This window comes from Alosa alosa, chromosome 15 (genome assembly GCF_017589495.1).
Source record: "Alosa alosa isolate M-15738 ecotype Scorff River chromosome 15, AALO_Geno_1.1, whole genome shotgun sequence".
In the NCBI taxonomy this organism is placed as follows: Eukaryota; Metazoa; Chordata; class Actinopteri; order Clupeiformes; family Clupeidae; genus Alosa; species Alosa alosa.
The window spans coordinates 7,382,917-7,400,416 of NC_063203.1; the positions used below are offsets into that span (position 1 = coordinate 7,382,917).

Sequence of the window (17,500 nt, forward strand, 5' to 3'; positions counted from 1 at the left end):
AAGGGATCACATTGTCCCGGAGCAACTTGGGGTTAAGTGCCTTGCTCAAGGGCACAACAGTGGAGGCCAGGAATTGAACCGACAACTTTCAGGCTACTGCATGCTAGCCCAGCTCCTTAACCACTACACTACCACCGCCCTGTTGATAATGATGATGGTGATGATGATGATGATGATCATGGTGGTGGTTGAGGCAGTGGTAGTAATGGCATTGTAGGGAAACACTGTCGTCTAACAAAAGCTTATCAGAGTCAATAATGAGACTGTCTCAGAGACACCCATGAAATAACAAGAGTCTGATTTAGACTGAACTAGCCTACTCTTGGCTGTAGTTTTAGAAAATCGATATGTGCTCATTTGTCTCTAGAAAAACCTGGGTACATATCATAACCTCTTTTAACTGACTTTATAGTGCGTGCCACATAACTTTTTGTACAGGCCATGGTTATTTACAAATTGGACTATAGCAATTCATTGTTAGCTGGTCTGCCTGTTTGTGTAGTGAGACCACTGTAATTAATTCAGAATGCTGCAGCACGCCTGGTCAAAGAGGACATGTAGCCCCTCTTTTACTCTGCATTGGCTTCCTATAGCAGCCAGAATTAAATTCAAATCCTTTACTCTGGCCTATAGAACACTTTCTGGATCTGCTCCCTGCAATTTTAATTCCATAATCAGATCAGGTCAGATGCAGGACTTTTTTCCTCAGTGGTTCTTTGTTGGTGGAATGATGCCTAGTGTTCTGCGACAGTTGTGATCTTTCAAGAGGGGTCTAAAGACTTTTGAAGTCTGTTCAGCTTGCACTTGATTAATTAATTCTTAGAGTTATAGTTTGTATATTTACGGTAATTGTTTATTGTTATTATTAATATGTGTAGGCTTCAGACATTATTATTGCTATTTTGCTTAATGTTGGCTTACCATCTTTTAAAAACGACTTAGCCTACTGTTAATTTTTAGTATTGTAAGGTTCTTATTCTGTGAGTCGCTTTGGACAAAAGCGTCTGCCAAATTCTACATACACAGTCGGCCTTTCCAATCATGGTTTCAATGCAGTGTTGAGAAAATGACGGAACGCTGCAACATGCTTGCTGACGTCACCAGAGATGTCGATGTAAACAAACACAAAAACAGCGTGATGCCTATGTTTCAGTTCATGATGAAGACAAAGTATTGCTAGCGAAAGAAATACATACTTGTTCACTGATTTTTTTATACGGCTTAATTATGTACTTATAAAATAAAAGGCAAACATAAGTTTACATTGGGTGCTCATCAAATCATCCAGTATGAGCAAAGAGAAGTTTTATTTTGATTGGGTCAAAAACAGCCACACTCCCGCCCTCCTTGTAAACTGATTTGTCACATGAGGCTCTTTCTCTTCTCTGATTGGTAGCTACCCTGGTTAGTTCCGCTGTTTTTCTGCTGTGCTGTGTTGTGTTGAGGCGTTCGATAAAGACCTCTGCTTTGAACATACAAGACTGCAAACCCATCTTTGGTTCATATTAAGGTTTGTTTTATGACATTATCTCGGCTATCTTGCTGCATACTAAGATATGATTTCAAACAATGTCATATCTAAAATTTGTTATGAGTAGTATACAATGTCATGCCTTACAAAGGAGAACTGTTGCTAGCGGTAGCCAGCTAGCTAACGTTAGGTGGTTGGTGTGCTTGCAAAGTCTTCAGAGTTATTTGGAAGAGCTTGATAGCTCATTAGCCAGCTTGCTTACTTAAGTGATATGCTGGGGGACGCCTTGTAAATCGCTGGTGATGTCCTCTGTAATGCCATGTCAGGTGTGACAACAAGAACTTAACTAGCTGTCAGTTTTCTTATCCTGAAATGTAACAGACCGTTAGCCTCCTAGCTAGTTAGTCATCTAGTCAACATAGCTTGCCAGCTTTGTAACATTAACGCAGTCTTACATGGATAAGAAGTTGCAACCCTAAAGTTCCTCACTGCCTCAATAATATAACATAAATGTACATCCTTTGCCTCACTAATGACATGAAACATGGACATTTATAGGGTACCGTTATTGTTTAACATTCCGTTACGTTACATTACAAGAAGACTGTAGCAAACTGATGTCTTTAAGGGTCTTGTAACCAAGTAACCTTAACGTTATCTTCAAGATTATATATGGATATGAACAAGCAACAATAACCAAATCAGCACCACTATATTGCTCAAATACTGTAGTTATAGTCTTAAGACATCAGCTTAGGCATAGAGCTTAAATTAATTCTGCGTTGTGTGTTGTTTCTAACATGCCTCAATATAGAAAAGATTCATATGACATTTTGCCTTTTGTCCTGATACAGGTTAAAAACTTGTCAACGGGATGGCAAGTGACTCCCCTCGCAGACCAAGCCGCTGTGCTGGAGGGGTTGTGGTTCGAGCCCAGGCTGCCACGTAAGTCTGTTCTGAAGATGCATGTATTCTCTTTGAGACATAGTCACCAGATATAACTCTTTAAACGGCCTTGTTATCCACACACACACACTGGAACTGCTGAAGGGGATTTTTTCTTTGGCAGTATCCACTGCCTATTCATCGGCTCTGTGTGAAAAGGGCTCTTATGGTGATTTGATGAACATGTATAGGCCTACATTTATAACAGAGGTTATAAATATATAGCTTGGTTTCCAGATTCACTATTTCCTTTCACTTTGTGAAGTGAGTCTGGCCTCTCACAATTGGGAAATATTTCAAACTCTAGCAACGCAAGTGGCGTAGACTTTGCATTAACTTTGAAATCATTGGTCCAGCCTAAACAGTCACATTGATCAGGGATTTCCACTTCGCCTAACCTTTACAAACTGATAATAAACTGCATTGGCAGTCAGGAAACAATGTAATTAGGACTAGCATACATTAACACATTCTTCCGACTGCAATTTTCTGATGTTTGCAGGGGTTTCTAATACTGTTTAGGCATTTACCAGGGTCACTTTTCGATACTAGCCACATCCCCTCTCATCGCTGATTGGTCCGGCACCCTTGATGTCTGTCTCTGTCTGTCTGTCTAAGTCAAAGACTAACATGCATTGATGACGCATGAGAATGATGTGTTACTGACTGTCATTCTGTCATTGTGCATTGTCTTTCAGTGAGCAGTCATACATGGAGAGTGTGGTCACATTTCTACAGGATGTCGTCCCTCAGGTGAGTGTAATGTTCATCATGGCGAGTTTAACGATGTACGTGTGAGGTTTGAGCTTGAAGTAAAACAGTAGATAGATAGATAGATAGATAGATAGATAGATAGATAGATAGATACTTTATTGATCCCCAGGGGAAATTCAAGGTCTCAATACAGACAACACATACACATTCTTTAACAGCAGAAAGAGTAATTAAAGCATAGTTCGAATTACAGGGGGTACTGGGGGGCACTATACCCCCCAATAAAGACCCAGTACCCCCCAAAGAGACAGAAATATCAGTTTTGGGGGGGGTCAGATCATTTTTCTGATATTTTGAAAAAATATTACAGTTGGCTACAATACAAGTCAACTCCTATTTTCACTAGGAAAAGTTTAATGTAAAGCGATTTCAGACACCCCTATTATGGACCGTACCATTTTTAACCACCGTGGCATTAAAAGAGATAGAGAACTTCTCAAGCAAGTGTCAACGACGTTGAATGACAAAACGCTAGATTCCTCCAGTAGCCTAAATTCGGTTTGCTGCTGACGTGCATGGGTAAATGTAAGTTGCTAGTAGACGTCTAGCTTGTTGAAAATGTGCTATTTTACAACCTTCATGTATTAACGTGTTTTGTTCTTTCATAGCTCATGTCACGTCTTCATACATTTAATTACCGGCTACTATACCTGCTACGTACTTACCCACTGAGGCTAGTAAAGTGGACCTTGGTTAGTTACCAAGGTTAGTTAGCAAGATAATTCTCTATTTAAATAATTTATTATTTTACATTGTGGTGAGGTAAAAACGATTGTCATTTCCAAGGAGATGAACTCCAGTCCATAGCCTAGGTGTCCATTGATTCTCATTTTATCTTGAATAAATTATTGTGCCCTTTTGAATTAGTTTGGCTCAGATCCTGTGTTGTTTTTATTATGCACAAGAGGGTCTGATCTAGCTAAGCCTACATAACATTAGTGAAACCTGTGGAAACATAAAGAGCCAAGTAGCCTAGGGTAAATAGTACATGCTAGTATTTGAATTTGTTTTTAATTGGTTAGTAGGCCTATTGTTTTTACATTCTGGTTATCGGATTCTTGTAGGTTACCGCTCTGTAGTTCTTATGTGGTAGTATGTTTTTTCATAGTAGGCTATATGCTCCTTAATCACATTAAAGATTGGGTTTCACATATCTCTAGGCAATTGTGTTGATTTGACACTGACTACCATAGACTATAATGGAAAATTGGTTTCTGTTTATACAGTAGGCTAGGCTATATTAGAGGGTTGGATCTTACCTCCAGGTCTTATGAAATCTAAAAATAAACCAAATCAATATGTCATGAAATAAGCAATAGGCTTCTTGTAAAGGTAGTACTTTTAGTAATTAGAATGGTATTTCAGTGCACTTAACTTCTAACTTTTGAGAGTTAGTAACTCAAAACAGTTCTCTTTTGGATATAATAACAATGACATATTCTGTAGCCAACTGATTATCAGTTTGTCGCATGTTTACACCTTGTATGTGTGTTGCACAACACATGTTGCACTTGGCGATCACGATGGGGATTGATATGGACCATGATGGTCATAGAAGAAGTGAAGGAGCAGTACCCCCCAATTATGGTGGGGTAATTCGCACTCTGAATTAAAGTATATAATATAAAAACACAACTAAGCAGGGCAGTAGAAGATATATAGAATATACTAATATACTAAAATACAAAGTATACTAACTAACACTTAATCAAAATCAATTCTAAAAACAGTATCCACATAGTGGTGATTAATCAATCAGAGGCGCTTGCAATGACTGAGGCAGGGACTGAGCCTGTGATTCTCTGTGCAAAGTAAGGTAAGGTGCTCTGTGTGAATGAGTGTCATGGTGATAGTGGTCATGGGGATAGTGCAAATGAGTAAGTCCAACAGTGCAACAATGCAGAAATAAAGTCTATATATCTATATATTTAACTATTTTAAGAAAAGGTATAAGTGTGGCCACAGTTCGGCTGTGGCATGGAGGGAGGGGTTATGCATATGTGCTAATGTGCTAATATAGCACGCAAACAGTGAGGCAGAAAGACAGTGGTAAGACAGACAGACAGACAGTAAGAGCTGTCTGTTGTCCTCACAGATGTCAAAACATAACAAATGACTATGAAATGCATATACAACAACAACAACAACAACAACAACAACAACTTGCATTTATATAGTTGCTTTTTCAAGACCCCCAAAGTGCTTCATATTGAATCTGTACAGTAAATTGAAAGTGTGCACTGCACTCTCACGTCAAGCCTCATGTTTCTTGTGACGATTAGTGAGTTGTTAGATGAGTTGGAAAGTTTAAGATGCAAGCTCCCTCTCATCCATCAGACTCATCCATTCTCTGTATTTGCAGCATATTCACAAGTCTCCCTGGCTTGAATATATAATATTGAATATATATGTTGTTGAATTAACTGATTGGTGGAATAATAGTGCAAAGTGGGCTGTTGGGGATAGCTTTTCTTTTCAACAGGTGATCAGTAGGTGGATGTAATGTCAGAAATTAAAACCTACACAATTTTTTAAGCAGTCCATGCTTTCCAGTGTTTGTCTGATCCTTTTCCTTTGTCATCTAACAAGGCATATACAGGTACTCCACCAACTGATGAAAAGGAGAAGATTGTTTGGGTGCGCTTTGAAAAGGCTGATCTCAATGGTAAGTATTTATGTTCATTCACCGTATTGCCATCTTTTTGGAATCTATGCAGATAATCACATGGCATAGCATACATTATTGCAATATAGTAGAACAAAATTCATGAATTATAATCTAGTCAAGATGAAACTGTATGAAATGTTGGTATTGGTGCGTGCATCAGTAAAGAGCTCAGTATACTCAATGCAGTGGTCAGAGCCGGAGCGCCATAGCTATTTATAGTGCCTATAAAATTCCCCCCCCCCCTCTTGGATATTTCCCCTTTTACTGCTTTTAAAAATGGAATCTTGATCAATTTAATTTGGCCTTTTTTACTATATATTACAAAAATCCCCTCTTTACTGTCAAAGTGTCAGATTTTCTACAAAGTAATGTTATTTAAGTAAAATATATAATACAAAATAAACGATTGCATAAATATTCACCTCCCCTTAAAGTGACTGACTTAAATCAACAGCAGTCCAGCCAATTAGTGCTAGGAGTCTCACAATTAGTGAAATGGTGATAGCCTGAGTGCAGTGAATATTTGTAGTATAGTAATATAAATTCACGTGTACCTGGTACTACTGGCTACAATTCCATCATGAAGACAAAAGAACACTCTAAACAACTCAGAGAAAATTATTAATAATATTTGAAAAGCATAAGTGAGGGGATGGATACAAAAAAAATGTAGTCACTGAACATCCCCTGGAATTCAGTGAAATCCATCATTAAGGAATAGGGGTGTCATAATCTCGGTTTTAAGTCGAAAATTGATTGAAATGGCATCACAATCTTGAACTTCGAAATCAAAGGTAGAATATCACGTCCAGCATGCATGCCAAGAGGGAAAAAAACACATACAGGCCAGGTATGTTGAAGCTCGGCGCGTCAACATGATCTCCCCAAACTTTAAGCCACTTCAAAAACACATCAACCGAAATCAAACACACTCCTGCTTCTCTGAAATTTTGACGATTGGTCCTGTCTCGACTTTTCTGACTCGTTTTGAATCGCCTTTGACTGCTCAGGGTGGCTGCCAACAGGCATACTGTAGGCTACTCAAACATGTCCTAAAACAACCCGTAACGTTTCGTTTTCCTCTAGTTTATCCAAAACAAAAGGGCCTTAAAGTGCTAAAAACCGGAATTTTCCTTTAAGAAGTCATGTTCATTTCAAATACTTCACTGACAACAGTAGTCCGGCCAGGATATTGTCATTTTTTAAAAAGTAAATTTGCAGCGCCCCAACTGATGTTGATGTTGTGTTTTGTCATGTCATGTTGTGTTTTGGCATGATGCGCCACCCTCCACCTATCTACTAATCACAAAGTCGGTAGTTTTTCGGCATCGGGTTTGGCAACCTTGAGTCAGGGGAGGGGGGGAGGGGGAGGGGAAACACCGCTCTACAGTAATTTAAAAGTGATTGCAGTACCAGTTTTGGCCACAATCTTACATATGGTTCCTTTAACTTTGCAAGTTAAGTTCTAGATAGAGTCCAAAATTACTTTAGGCATAAACACACATTAACAGTGTAATATTATGTAAACAGTAACCTTGTGCCTCTTTGGAGTGTGCTAGGATAATCAAATTATCATTCCATGTTATTTAATTTCACTATGTTCACTATGTGAACACTATGTCTATGTTTATGTCTGTTTGTTTAGTAGCTCGTGGTAGGACCGGTTTCAAAATAAAAACCCCCAAAACATAACTGGAAATAAGGCAAAAAAGTAAACAATATAAGAAATGCATTAATAGTAATAAGATCAAAAATCAAATTGTATCGAGGATTTGGAGAATCGTGACATCCCTGGACATCAAGGAATGTAAGGAATATGGCAAAAATCTGCCTAGAGCAGGCCGTCACCACAAACTGAGTGACTTCTTCTGTCTGATGAGACAACAGACCCTGTAAGGCTGTAAGGCTATATGGAAATCCTGGAGGACAATCTGATTCTCTGATTCAATCTGAGTCTGCAAGAGAACTACGACTTCGAAATAGATTTGTTGTCTAATAGATTTACTGTCTAATACTCCAACTGACTATTCAAACTTCACAACTCAACAGTTTACAAATCATCTCCAATTCTACCACAAACCTTACCCTCTGAGCCCCATTTTTAAATCTATTATTTTACTTTTCCATTTACGTTGTGTGAGTTAATTAGGTTTATTAAGTTTATTTATAATGTGGGCTGTATGGAATGCTGAGATGTTGGCCTACTATTGTTTGATTTTGATTTATGAATTAACTTTGTTTGTAGAGTCACACCTGCTTGCTTGGTTTCTAGCTCAGTTTCTTGCTTGGTTTCTAGCTCAGTTTCTTGCTTGGTTCCTAGCTCGGTTTCTTGCTTGGTTCCTAGCTCGGTTTCTTGCTTGGTTTCTAGCTCGGTTTCTTGCTTGGTTTCTAGCTCTTGGTTTCTAGCTCATCCGTCCTGCTTCTCCAGATGTGCTGCACGCGCAAGTTAGAAAGAATAGAGGTGCACATGACCTGTCGAATTGGGACTGAAATGTGCAGCACGCCATTGGGATTGATGTCATTTTGATGGCACACTGGCGTGCACAGTGAACACATGACTGACATCTTGGCTGTTATATTGTAGCGCAAGGATACTGTGATTCGGAGTTGATAATAAAGGTTTGAGAATTTGAAAATGGCTAGCAGAAACAACAGAATCTGCATTGGAGGGGTGTATGTTAGAGTAGATAGAGTAGAGTAGCTAAGCAAAGTAGCACAGAGTAGAGCAGTGTTTGCCAAACTGTGTACAGTGAAGGCTGCATAGTGCTGGTGGAAAAATTTATATTGAGTTTTTAATAATAATTAACAATCGGCTATTATTCTAGACTTTTACTTTTACAAGTCAGCCTAAACCTAAATGACTATTTGCACACTGTTTTGTACTTTCGTCCATAGATACCTATCAAGAAATGTTGCACATGCGTGCAGCTAACTAGAAAGTTACACCTCATACACGGCAGGACAACATAGCTGCATACAGAAGTTGTCCTCTAATAACTGCCATGCTCTATAGCCCAAAGGCAGAGGAAATAACTACAGAGGAAAGCACTTAAAAACTATGCCTGACCATGAACCTTAACCACCACTTTTTGTCATGTTGAATAGAAAAAAAAGAGAAAATTACAGTAGTTTGACGGTAGAATACAAAGAGCTGACGTTATGGTTTCACAAATATACATTACAAAAATGCTTTACTGTTGTCAAAATACCAGAGTTTTTTAGGAGCCATGGGCAGCAGGGGGGAAATGTTATTTAGTCACTTTTGTATGTTTATTATTAGGTGGTATTATTTTCTTCCCATAGTAAATAGTGTGCCGTGAGAGAAAAACATGTGGGAAACACTTGAGTAGAGTAGCTGGGCTCGACCATAAAAAACTTACTTGTGGTGCATCTCTTGTTTGAAAGTATAATTCTATATTTCTTCTAAAAGCTTGCTGTCATTATCACGACTTCTACACTGTCTGTGTAGATGCTGTTTGTTGTTTCTTGAAGAGACAGACTGATAGACTAAAAGCCACAGCTGGTGTATAGCCACATATAGGCTATTGTTGCAATTTTAGTGGTAGGAAAAGAATCTGCGCTAGGCTCTAGGTCAGGGGTGGGCAAACTTTTTGGCTCAAGGGCCACACTGGGTTTTGAAAATTATTGTGGGGGCACAACAACCCCCCCCCCACACAACACACACATAAAAAAATACATTTTTTATAGCCTATAATTTAGTATGACAAAATATTTTTTTAAATATGAATTGCTTAAAAATACTGCTAATTTTATGCTGTTTAACAAATGTATAAATTGTGCCAAAAAATCAATTTATACTCCACATTCCATAAAAGATGGGGGCAGTATACCTCCAGAAAGTGAGTTGGTCTACCCTAGAGGAACAACCGAGAAACGTGTATTGCAGTTTGGCTGGCGGTTATGTTGCCTGCATACCGCCTCCCATGGCCGAAACTGGTATTATGACACCTGTCGGGCTGTGGCTAGTAATTTAGCATGCTAATTTTTTTAATGACATCATCGCCCTTATTTCTTCTCATTCTTTTGATGTGTGTAGCTCATTTTTTGGATATTTTTACCTCAATTCTTACACATGGCACCTTTAAGACAGTCGCTTTAATTCACGTTTATTTCTCAATGATCTTCTGCCTGCTACGGTATGGCCCTCTCACACTTTTTAAATGGTCAGTAGTGGGAACTACTGCTGCCTTCATGATTTCCTTTTAAAAGTTTCTTATAAGACGGAAATATCAATTATCAACAATGACAAGCCAGCTGGAACCTGCGGCTCTCTCTCTCCCTCTCATTGAGTGCAGGCGTTCCCAATTAAATGGATCACATGTTCACGTTAGATCTGCTGCAAAGGAGATAACTAAGAGTTAACTTAGTTTAACATGATGTTATCTCTATTTAACATGATGTTTTGACATTGACATTGTAAACGTTCTCTAAGGAGAGTGAAAAGCAGTTTGCAGTAAAGCTAACCAATGTCGTCTCTATCGCAGGAAAAAAATAGCGAGCAGCCTGATAACCAAATGAAATGCTCAGCGGGCCGGGTGAAAGTGCTTGGCGGGCCGGATCGCGGGCCGCAGTTTGCCCACCCCTGCTTTAGGTCTATATTCCATTATCATGTCATGCCATATATTCTCTAAATCTTTTGATTGGTAGTGTAGGTTAGGAAACTACTTAAGTTTGATTAAATTACCAATGCCAACTGTTTTGGCTTAGCCAAGCGCTAGTTTGGGCCTGAGTTCTGAGCCATTAATGCTTCTTTAATATAAAATAAATAATTGAGTGAGGATGATCCAGTGTTTGAAGACAAGTACCTTCTATTGTTTGCCGTCAGCTGTCAGCCACATATAGTTTTATGTTTGTTTGTTTGTGGCTCTGACTTCCTCCATTGACTTGTATTGTTTAAAAGTGTTGTAAAGACAATGCATTGTTGTAAAGACAATGTTTAAAGGACTGTATGGACTTTTGTTTGAATCATGAATGGCATGATCAAGTGGTAGTAAAGGGAAACCCAACGGTGTGTTTTCCCCCTCTAGAGGCTGACTGCAGTACTGTTTTCCTCCTTGCCCAGTTGTCAATTGAATTAGCATTTTGGCTTTATGTGTTTACATACCCCGGCCTACACAGGCACTGACAACCTTTGCAGTAACAGTCGTTACTGAAAATAGTTTATTCTAAAGGTGTAACTGACAGCCTTAAGTCTGCTATAACAGATGAAAAGTCCAACTTTGCCTCTCTATTGAGTGGTCTGAGAGTTTTGTGGTTGATTTAATAGTTTTTTTCCCCTTTCATTGCTTTTGTGTTTTTGAACAACGCAAAAGGAGTCTGTGGAGCCATGTTATCTTCCTATACACACAGTCATTAATTATGAAATTTAGTACCATACTAAATACTAGTTTACTAAAACTAGTACCATACTAAATACTACCATACTAGTTTCAGATCATGATTAACAGCAGTTAGTATGTCAATAAGGACTCTGTCACTTTAGGCACACAAGTCCTGAACAGAGATACTGCAGAGGCTACCTGTGAACCACTCAATGGTTTGTTTTACGTTACGGACATGAGTGATGGCTAGTGCGTTCCACAGTGACACCAGTGTGCTTGAGCCAGATAGGAACTGTGATCTTACAACAGCTGGCCTGTTTAGTGATGCAATACGCTGGCCCTTTTAAAGTTGTTTACTCCTCAGCCTGTCCAGCTCCACTTCTGTTTGGGTGATTGTGTTTGACTTATCTGAGCTGCACCTTCCTGTATATGTGTGGGAATATTGCTCTGACACTGGTTTAAGACCTGCTGTGGTATGCTTAAATATCAGGGTTCACTCACTTTTCAATCACTTTGCTTCAACCTACACCTTTTTTTTCCGATGATTGTTTCCTTCTCTGTTTATGTGTTTTTTTTGTTCTTTGCTGTCAATTTGTGCCTTACTTGTTCCCCTGTGTAACTTTAGCTGTGGCACGAAAATTACACTGCCACATGCCAAAAGGTTGTAAGACAATGTGGTAGAAACATGGAATCAGAAAAATAAGCTTTTTCAATTTTTTAAACAATTTTATGAAAAATGGCGTGTCCAAAATGATTCATACCCTTTTTAAATAATCAATGGAAACATCTTTATTTGCCATCACAGCTTTTAAAATGGTTCTTATACTACCAAGCCTCTTCATGTCTCCACAATGATTGTAGACCGCACCTTTTTAGCAGCAATCCGGGTTTTGAGGCAGGAACGATTCTTTGCCATCACTCTGGCCTTGTGCTCACTTGCACTTTTTTTTTGCTGTAGCACTAACTAAGTAGGCAGCATATTCCTCATCACTCGCTGTTTCTCAAAGTCGAGGATTCGTGCTTGGTAGAACGAGCTCTGCCGAGTCAAATTCTTCGAAGACGAGGCAAGGCTTCTTAGCATTCAGAAAACACACAATGGAACAGACTAGTGAGTGTGCAGGAAGCTGCAGGTGTGCGTTATTAAAAAGCATGCCTCCTGCCCGCTTCTTTTTGAAACACAATGAATGCACCAGTCATTCTCCCACGTGTATATATTCAATTATACATGTTTGATTAACTTGCCAATATAAACCACAGAGCAGCAACTACGGTATGTAGCAAAATCTTTAAGAGAAAAGTGTAATATTTAGCTCGCAATAGCTCTCATTAGAAAATGTTTAAATACCCTTCCTAAATGCCTTATTTACTATCCCGTTACCTCATGCTGTCTATCATTAATGTAGTGCTCACCAAAATCATAGAAATTGACATTGCAAGACGCTTATCTCTTCTATGATCCCAGAAAGATTTTCTTTGACTTGTTAGTTTTTTGAACATTTATTTTATCTAATGACATAGAAAACATAATGAATTGTATCCATATATCCTTGGACGATCCTAAAACCATGAGAATGAAAGGGAATTACTTTCATGTTGTTCTTGACAGGCACTCAATTAGACTTACATACCATAGTTTAAAAATCAATATGAAGTATTCAAATGACTAAATATTTGTAGCTATTAGTAATTATGCAGATCATAAAATACTATAAATTATTAACAAAATATATAAAGTTTATGAATTTCAAAATATGAAATAGAAACGTATGACAAGCCATAATTTTCCATGTGTGTGTGGAGGGTCGAGTAGAGACTAGGATCGCCACTGATGTGAATGATCACACAATATTCAATATTAGGCTACTGGTGTCAAGGTGGTCGGGGTCCCCAAATCAAATCCATAGTCATTCCCGGTCCATGTACTGACAACAGCTCAGACACGGAATGTATACTGTATAGAGACCGAAAAAAGGTGACCTTGAAATTGTGGCGATGAAAAATTTGGGTGCACCTAAATAAAAAAGTTAGACGCACCAGTGCAACCTATGCACAAAGTTAGTCTGGAGCCCTGAATAGCCATGACCCATACCAAGATTACAGCTTTCATTTTCACCAATTGACTGAGGTTCTGTGGAGTTGGAAGAATGGAAGTGCTCCCCCAAAAAAAAATAGCAGGTAAAGCAATCTGGCAGTTGCGCTACAATCTGGGTGCATGTTCGTGAACCCCCATGTTCATGTCCCTGGAGTGTAGCACTGTAACTGCCTGGCTGCAGCAACTCGAGCTAGTTTTTTTTTTTAAGGTTTTTCTTTGTACCGACAGTACTCGGTGACCTCGAGAATATCTGTGTGAAAATTCTCCTTTAATGCAGTTAGCGTTCATGGCCCATAGCTCTCCATAACTCACCCATGGTCCTTGTTTCGTTTGAGACACCATTGTTAAATGTATAACTAATTTCTTACTAAAAAGTGAACTTTCTTAAATATAGACCAAAGGCTTATTGTTCAAATCAGCATTAAGGAGTATGAGAGTTCTGCATGGAAAAAACAGCATTATTTTTTTGATGATTTGGTGAATTACACTAGGTGCTTACAGAGACTTATATCTGATTTTTCTGTTCTTGTGCGGTCGGCTGTTAGATAGATAGATAGATAGATAGATAGATAGATAGATAGATACTTTATTGATCCCTAGGGGAAATTCAAGATGTCATCTTATGAAACTTTTTTTTGCTGTAACGCTGTCTAAGTAGACAGCATATTCCTCATCACTGTGTTGTGTAGCGCTGACTAAGTAGGCAGCATATTCCTCATCACTGTGTTGTGTAGCGCTGACTAAGTAGGCAGCATATTCCTCATCACTGTGTTGTTTAGAGCCAGTGTACTATGGACCCTTTCAAGAGAGTTCCATTATCAGCATCATAGTTGGCCCCACAAGACTTCCGTTTTAACATTCCATATGTTATCTTAATGCAGAGGAAGTAGATTGGGGCCCAAATAGAACGTTCAAGCATTGTTTTTGTTTTTGTTGTTGAAAGGGTCTATAGTATGAGAATTGACTGAAGGTCTGATGTTTCTGCACAGATGTGTCCCGCTCCCCGGAGTTTCTGGAGATGCAGGGCAGTGGCAATGATCCTCCACTGTGTCTCATGATTGGCTACTCGGATGGTATGCAGATTTGGAGCATATCGGTGAGTATTCATTCAACTAGCTTATCCTTAAATATTCACTGGTTTTAAAGATTTAACTGAAATTATTTAAAAAAAAAAGGTTTGTTTTGCAAATGGTGTCCATTTCCGTCCACTTCTGTCTGAAGCAACCTTAATGCATGCCCTGTAGCAGCTCTCCATAGCGTTTCTGTTTAGTTCCCTGTTGCCATCTTTGCTCTTTTGCAAATTACCTGAGTAAATGAGCAAACCCCTGCTTGAGGACCTACTGTATCCCTGTCCTCTGCTTTGCCCCAATGCTCAAAGAGGGCTTCAGCTTGCTCATCAACAGAGCCTACACCTCACACAGTTTTATTTTCAAGTAGTGGTATACAGCTACATGTAATTACAAGTGATTATAACGGTTTATCATGCTCAGTATGTCTTTGTGGTAGACATGTTGAACTGCTGTGAGCTATTAGGTGAAGTCATCTGAGGCAACCTGTTTGATAAGTGTCTGCATTGGTGTAAACACTGAACACCCATACTGAGCTCTTATAGTGAGTCATATGATTATGTGACTGCATGGGAATGTCTGAGACAGATCTGTGTGTATATTGTGGACTCGGTTTGTTTTCATGTAGTATGTGCCTTGTGACCAAAGTCCATTTTTCAATCAGATGCATCATGGGAGGATGGGGGATGATCACAGTAGCAACAATGTCGTCAAATAATTCTGAAGCTACGTGGTCCCAGTGTTAACACTAGTGCCCTTCAAACACTGTTTTTACTTAGGTGATTATTTTCATGATAATGGAAGAATATTTAACAAAGAATGTCCATAAATGGAAAAGATAATATTAACAAATGTTGGTTAGAACATAACAGAAACTGAACTAAAGTTGATGTAGTGTTTGTCAATGTCCACTAGATGTCAATAAAGACAAAGGTTTGTCTGTGCTTGCTGTCAGGCAGTGTAGCCCTAGCTTGATTGTGTAGTGCTGCAAGGGATCTCTGTCCCATGTTCTGTGGTGTTATTATGCAGTTAAATTGACTGATAAAAATGTTAGATAAACTGTAATGAAATGTACGAGGGATAAATAGCTTTATCATCTTATAAGACTTTCAAACTTCTAAATACGTTTTCATACTACTAGAAAAAAATAGAGCTTGCAACATGTGTAATTATTTCTTGTTGATGATGGCCATAAGAGGGAAAGTAAAAGTCAGTGTTAAATTGGTCAGTGGTTGCCTTGACATCACTCTGACATATTCTTGTCTGTGTAGGCCTAGGGAGGGAGGCTGTTTTCTACAAGGCAGGGGAAGTGTTGAAAGCACCTCAGTATCAGGCCATGAGGGACTGTGAAGTGTTTGTGACAGCGCTAAGCCGACACCCTCCATAATGGCGTTGAGTCAAGGAAGGAATAGCTGTGTGTGTGTGTGTGTGTGTGTGTGTGTGTGTGTGTGTGTGCGTGTGTGCGTTCATGTATGTTAGTTCTTGCTTCAAAGAACGTGTGTCCTCAGAAAGCGTGCATTAAATCGTGTGTGTGTGTGTGTGTGTGTGTGTGTGTGTGTGTGTGTTAGCATCTCCTCAGTTTGCGTGTGTGTGTTTTAGTTTGTGGTATCTCCTCACTGTTGGGTCAAGACTTAAGAGGTGTCTTAGACGGGTAGCAAATAACAGTCTGATTAGACAGGGGCTAATTGGTTCTGCGTTCTTAAGGTGTGTGTGTGTGTGTGTGTGCGTGCGCAGTGGTGGACGAAGTACACAAATCCTGTACTTGAGTGAAAGTAAATATACACATGGTCAAATGTTACTCCAGTAAAAGTAAAAGTCCTCTTTTTACATTTCCACTTGAGTGGAAGTACAAAAGTACTTGCCTTCAAATGTACTTAAGTATCAAAAGTAAAAGTCCTGAAATGTATTTTGACTAATACAGTTGCATTTACTATTGTTTAAATGATTCGGCACAGACATAGGCATTCTTTTAGCCTTTCTCCTCCATTCAAGGACAAAATCAGCTAATAATTGTTATATGTAGAAAGAACTTAAAACAAACTAATATGATATCTAATCTTAGATACTTCAAAGTAACCACATTTTTCTTTGTTGAATGCTTTACACTTTCAGACCAAATCAAGATGTTCCCTTTTTTGTTTGATAGTGTCAGATTGTCCGTCATTGTCGATCATTTGCTCGATGGCGTCAAGAGGCTAGTTATGGTAACATCAATATTGTGAAAAGGGGTCAACAAGGTACAGTAAATAGTGGATATGACAAAAACATAGGTTAGGCAACACCATTATTCAAAGCCTAGCTCGCTTAATAGAAAATATACATGTAATACATGTATTTGGACAGTCTTTTTTCCAAAAGGAACTTCAGCTGTCACAAAATGTAGTGGAGTAAAAAGTAAGATATTTGGCCTCGAAATGTACTGGAGTAAAAGTAAAAAGTTAAACTAAATTGAAATACTCAAGTAAAGTACAGATATATGAAAAAGTGACAGTAATTGAGTAAATGTACTCAAGTAATGTCCACCACTGCGTGTGCGTGTGCGTGTGTGTGTGTGTGTGTCTGTGTCTGTGTCTGTGTCTGACGTTGCTTTTGACATTTATTTGGAAATTGTTACTATTTTCGTCATTACATGAGCATGGGTATGCAAGGTGGATATGGCACATTGAACAGGTGTCATCCATGTGAGCAAAATAGGCAAAAATGGACAGGCTACTAAATGAGTCCTCAAAACTCTCTTAGCCCCTCAAAAGTTTGACATTCATTGTCAGAAGTATTTTCCCATTTCACTGTCTTGGAAAGTCAGTCTTATTCTAAATGTTTTGAAAGCTTAATCATCCAGCCAAAAAAGCACTTATTTATCTATTGTGTGTGCCTGGGTGCATCTGTGCAAATGGGTATTTTTCTGATTAAATTATGTCTACTACTTGGAAAGTCTTTGCTATCCAAGAATCAGAACAATGCCCTTTTCCCTATGCTTCCCTGTTTTTGTATTGTTTTTATTCATTTTTTCGGCTTGTGTGTGCTGAGCGGGCAGATTAGAGGTGGAGTATGAGGTTTTGACACTGGATTGACATGAATGAAATGAAATGCAAAAACAACACACACACACACACACACACACACACACACATTTTCTCTCTC

At 38.8% G+C, this 17,500-nt stretch overlaps 1 protein-coding gene across 5 annotated transcripts in view; it reads left to right on the top strand.

The window, feature by feature from the left end:
* Positions 1–1,424: 1,424 nt before the first annotated feature.
* bcas3 (BCAS3 microtubule associated cell migration factor) overlaps positions 1,425–17,500 on the top strand; it is a 258,241-nt gene continuing 242,165 nt past the window's right edge. For all 5 annotated transcript variants that reach the window (XR_007195830.1, XR_007195829.1, XM_048264313.1 and 2 more), the window contains exons 1-5: positions 1,425–1,510; positions 2,326–2,416; positions 3,115–3,169; positions 5,780–5,855; positions 14,282–14,388. Coding sequence is in view for 3 of the 5 variants with exons in the window: in XM_048264313.1 (XP_048120270.1) it covers positions 2,346–2,416; positions 3,115–3,169; positions 5,780–5,855; positions 14,282–14,388 (309 nt within the window). In the remaining 2 variants the exon portion in view is untranslated. The remainder of the gene's footprint in view (positions 1,511–2,325; positions 2,417–3,114; positions 3,170–5,779; positions 5,856–14,281; positions 14,389–17,500) is intronic.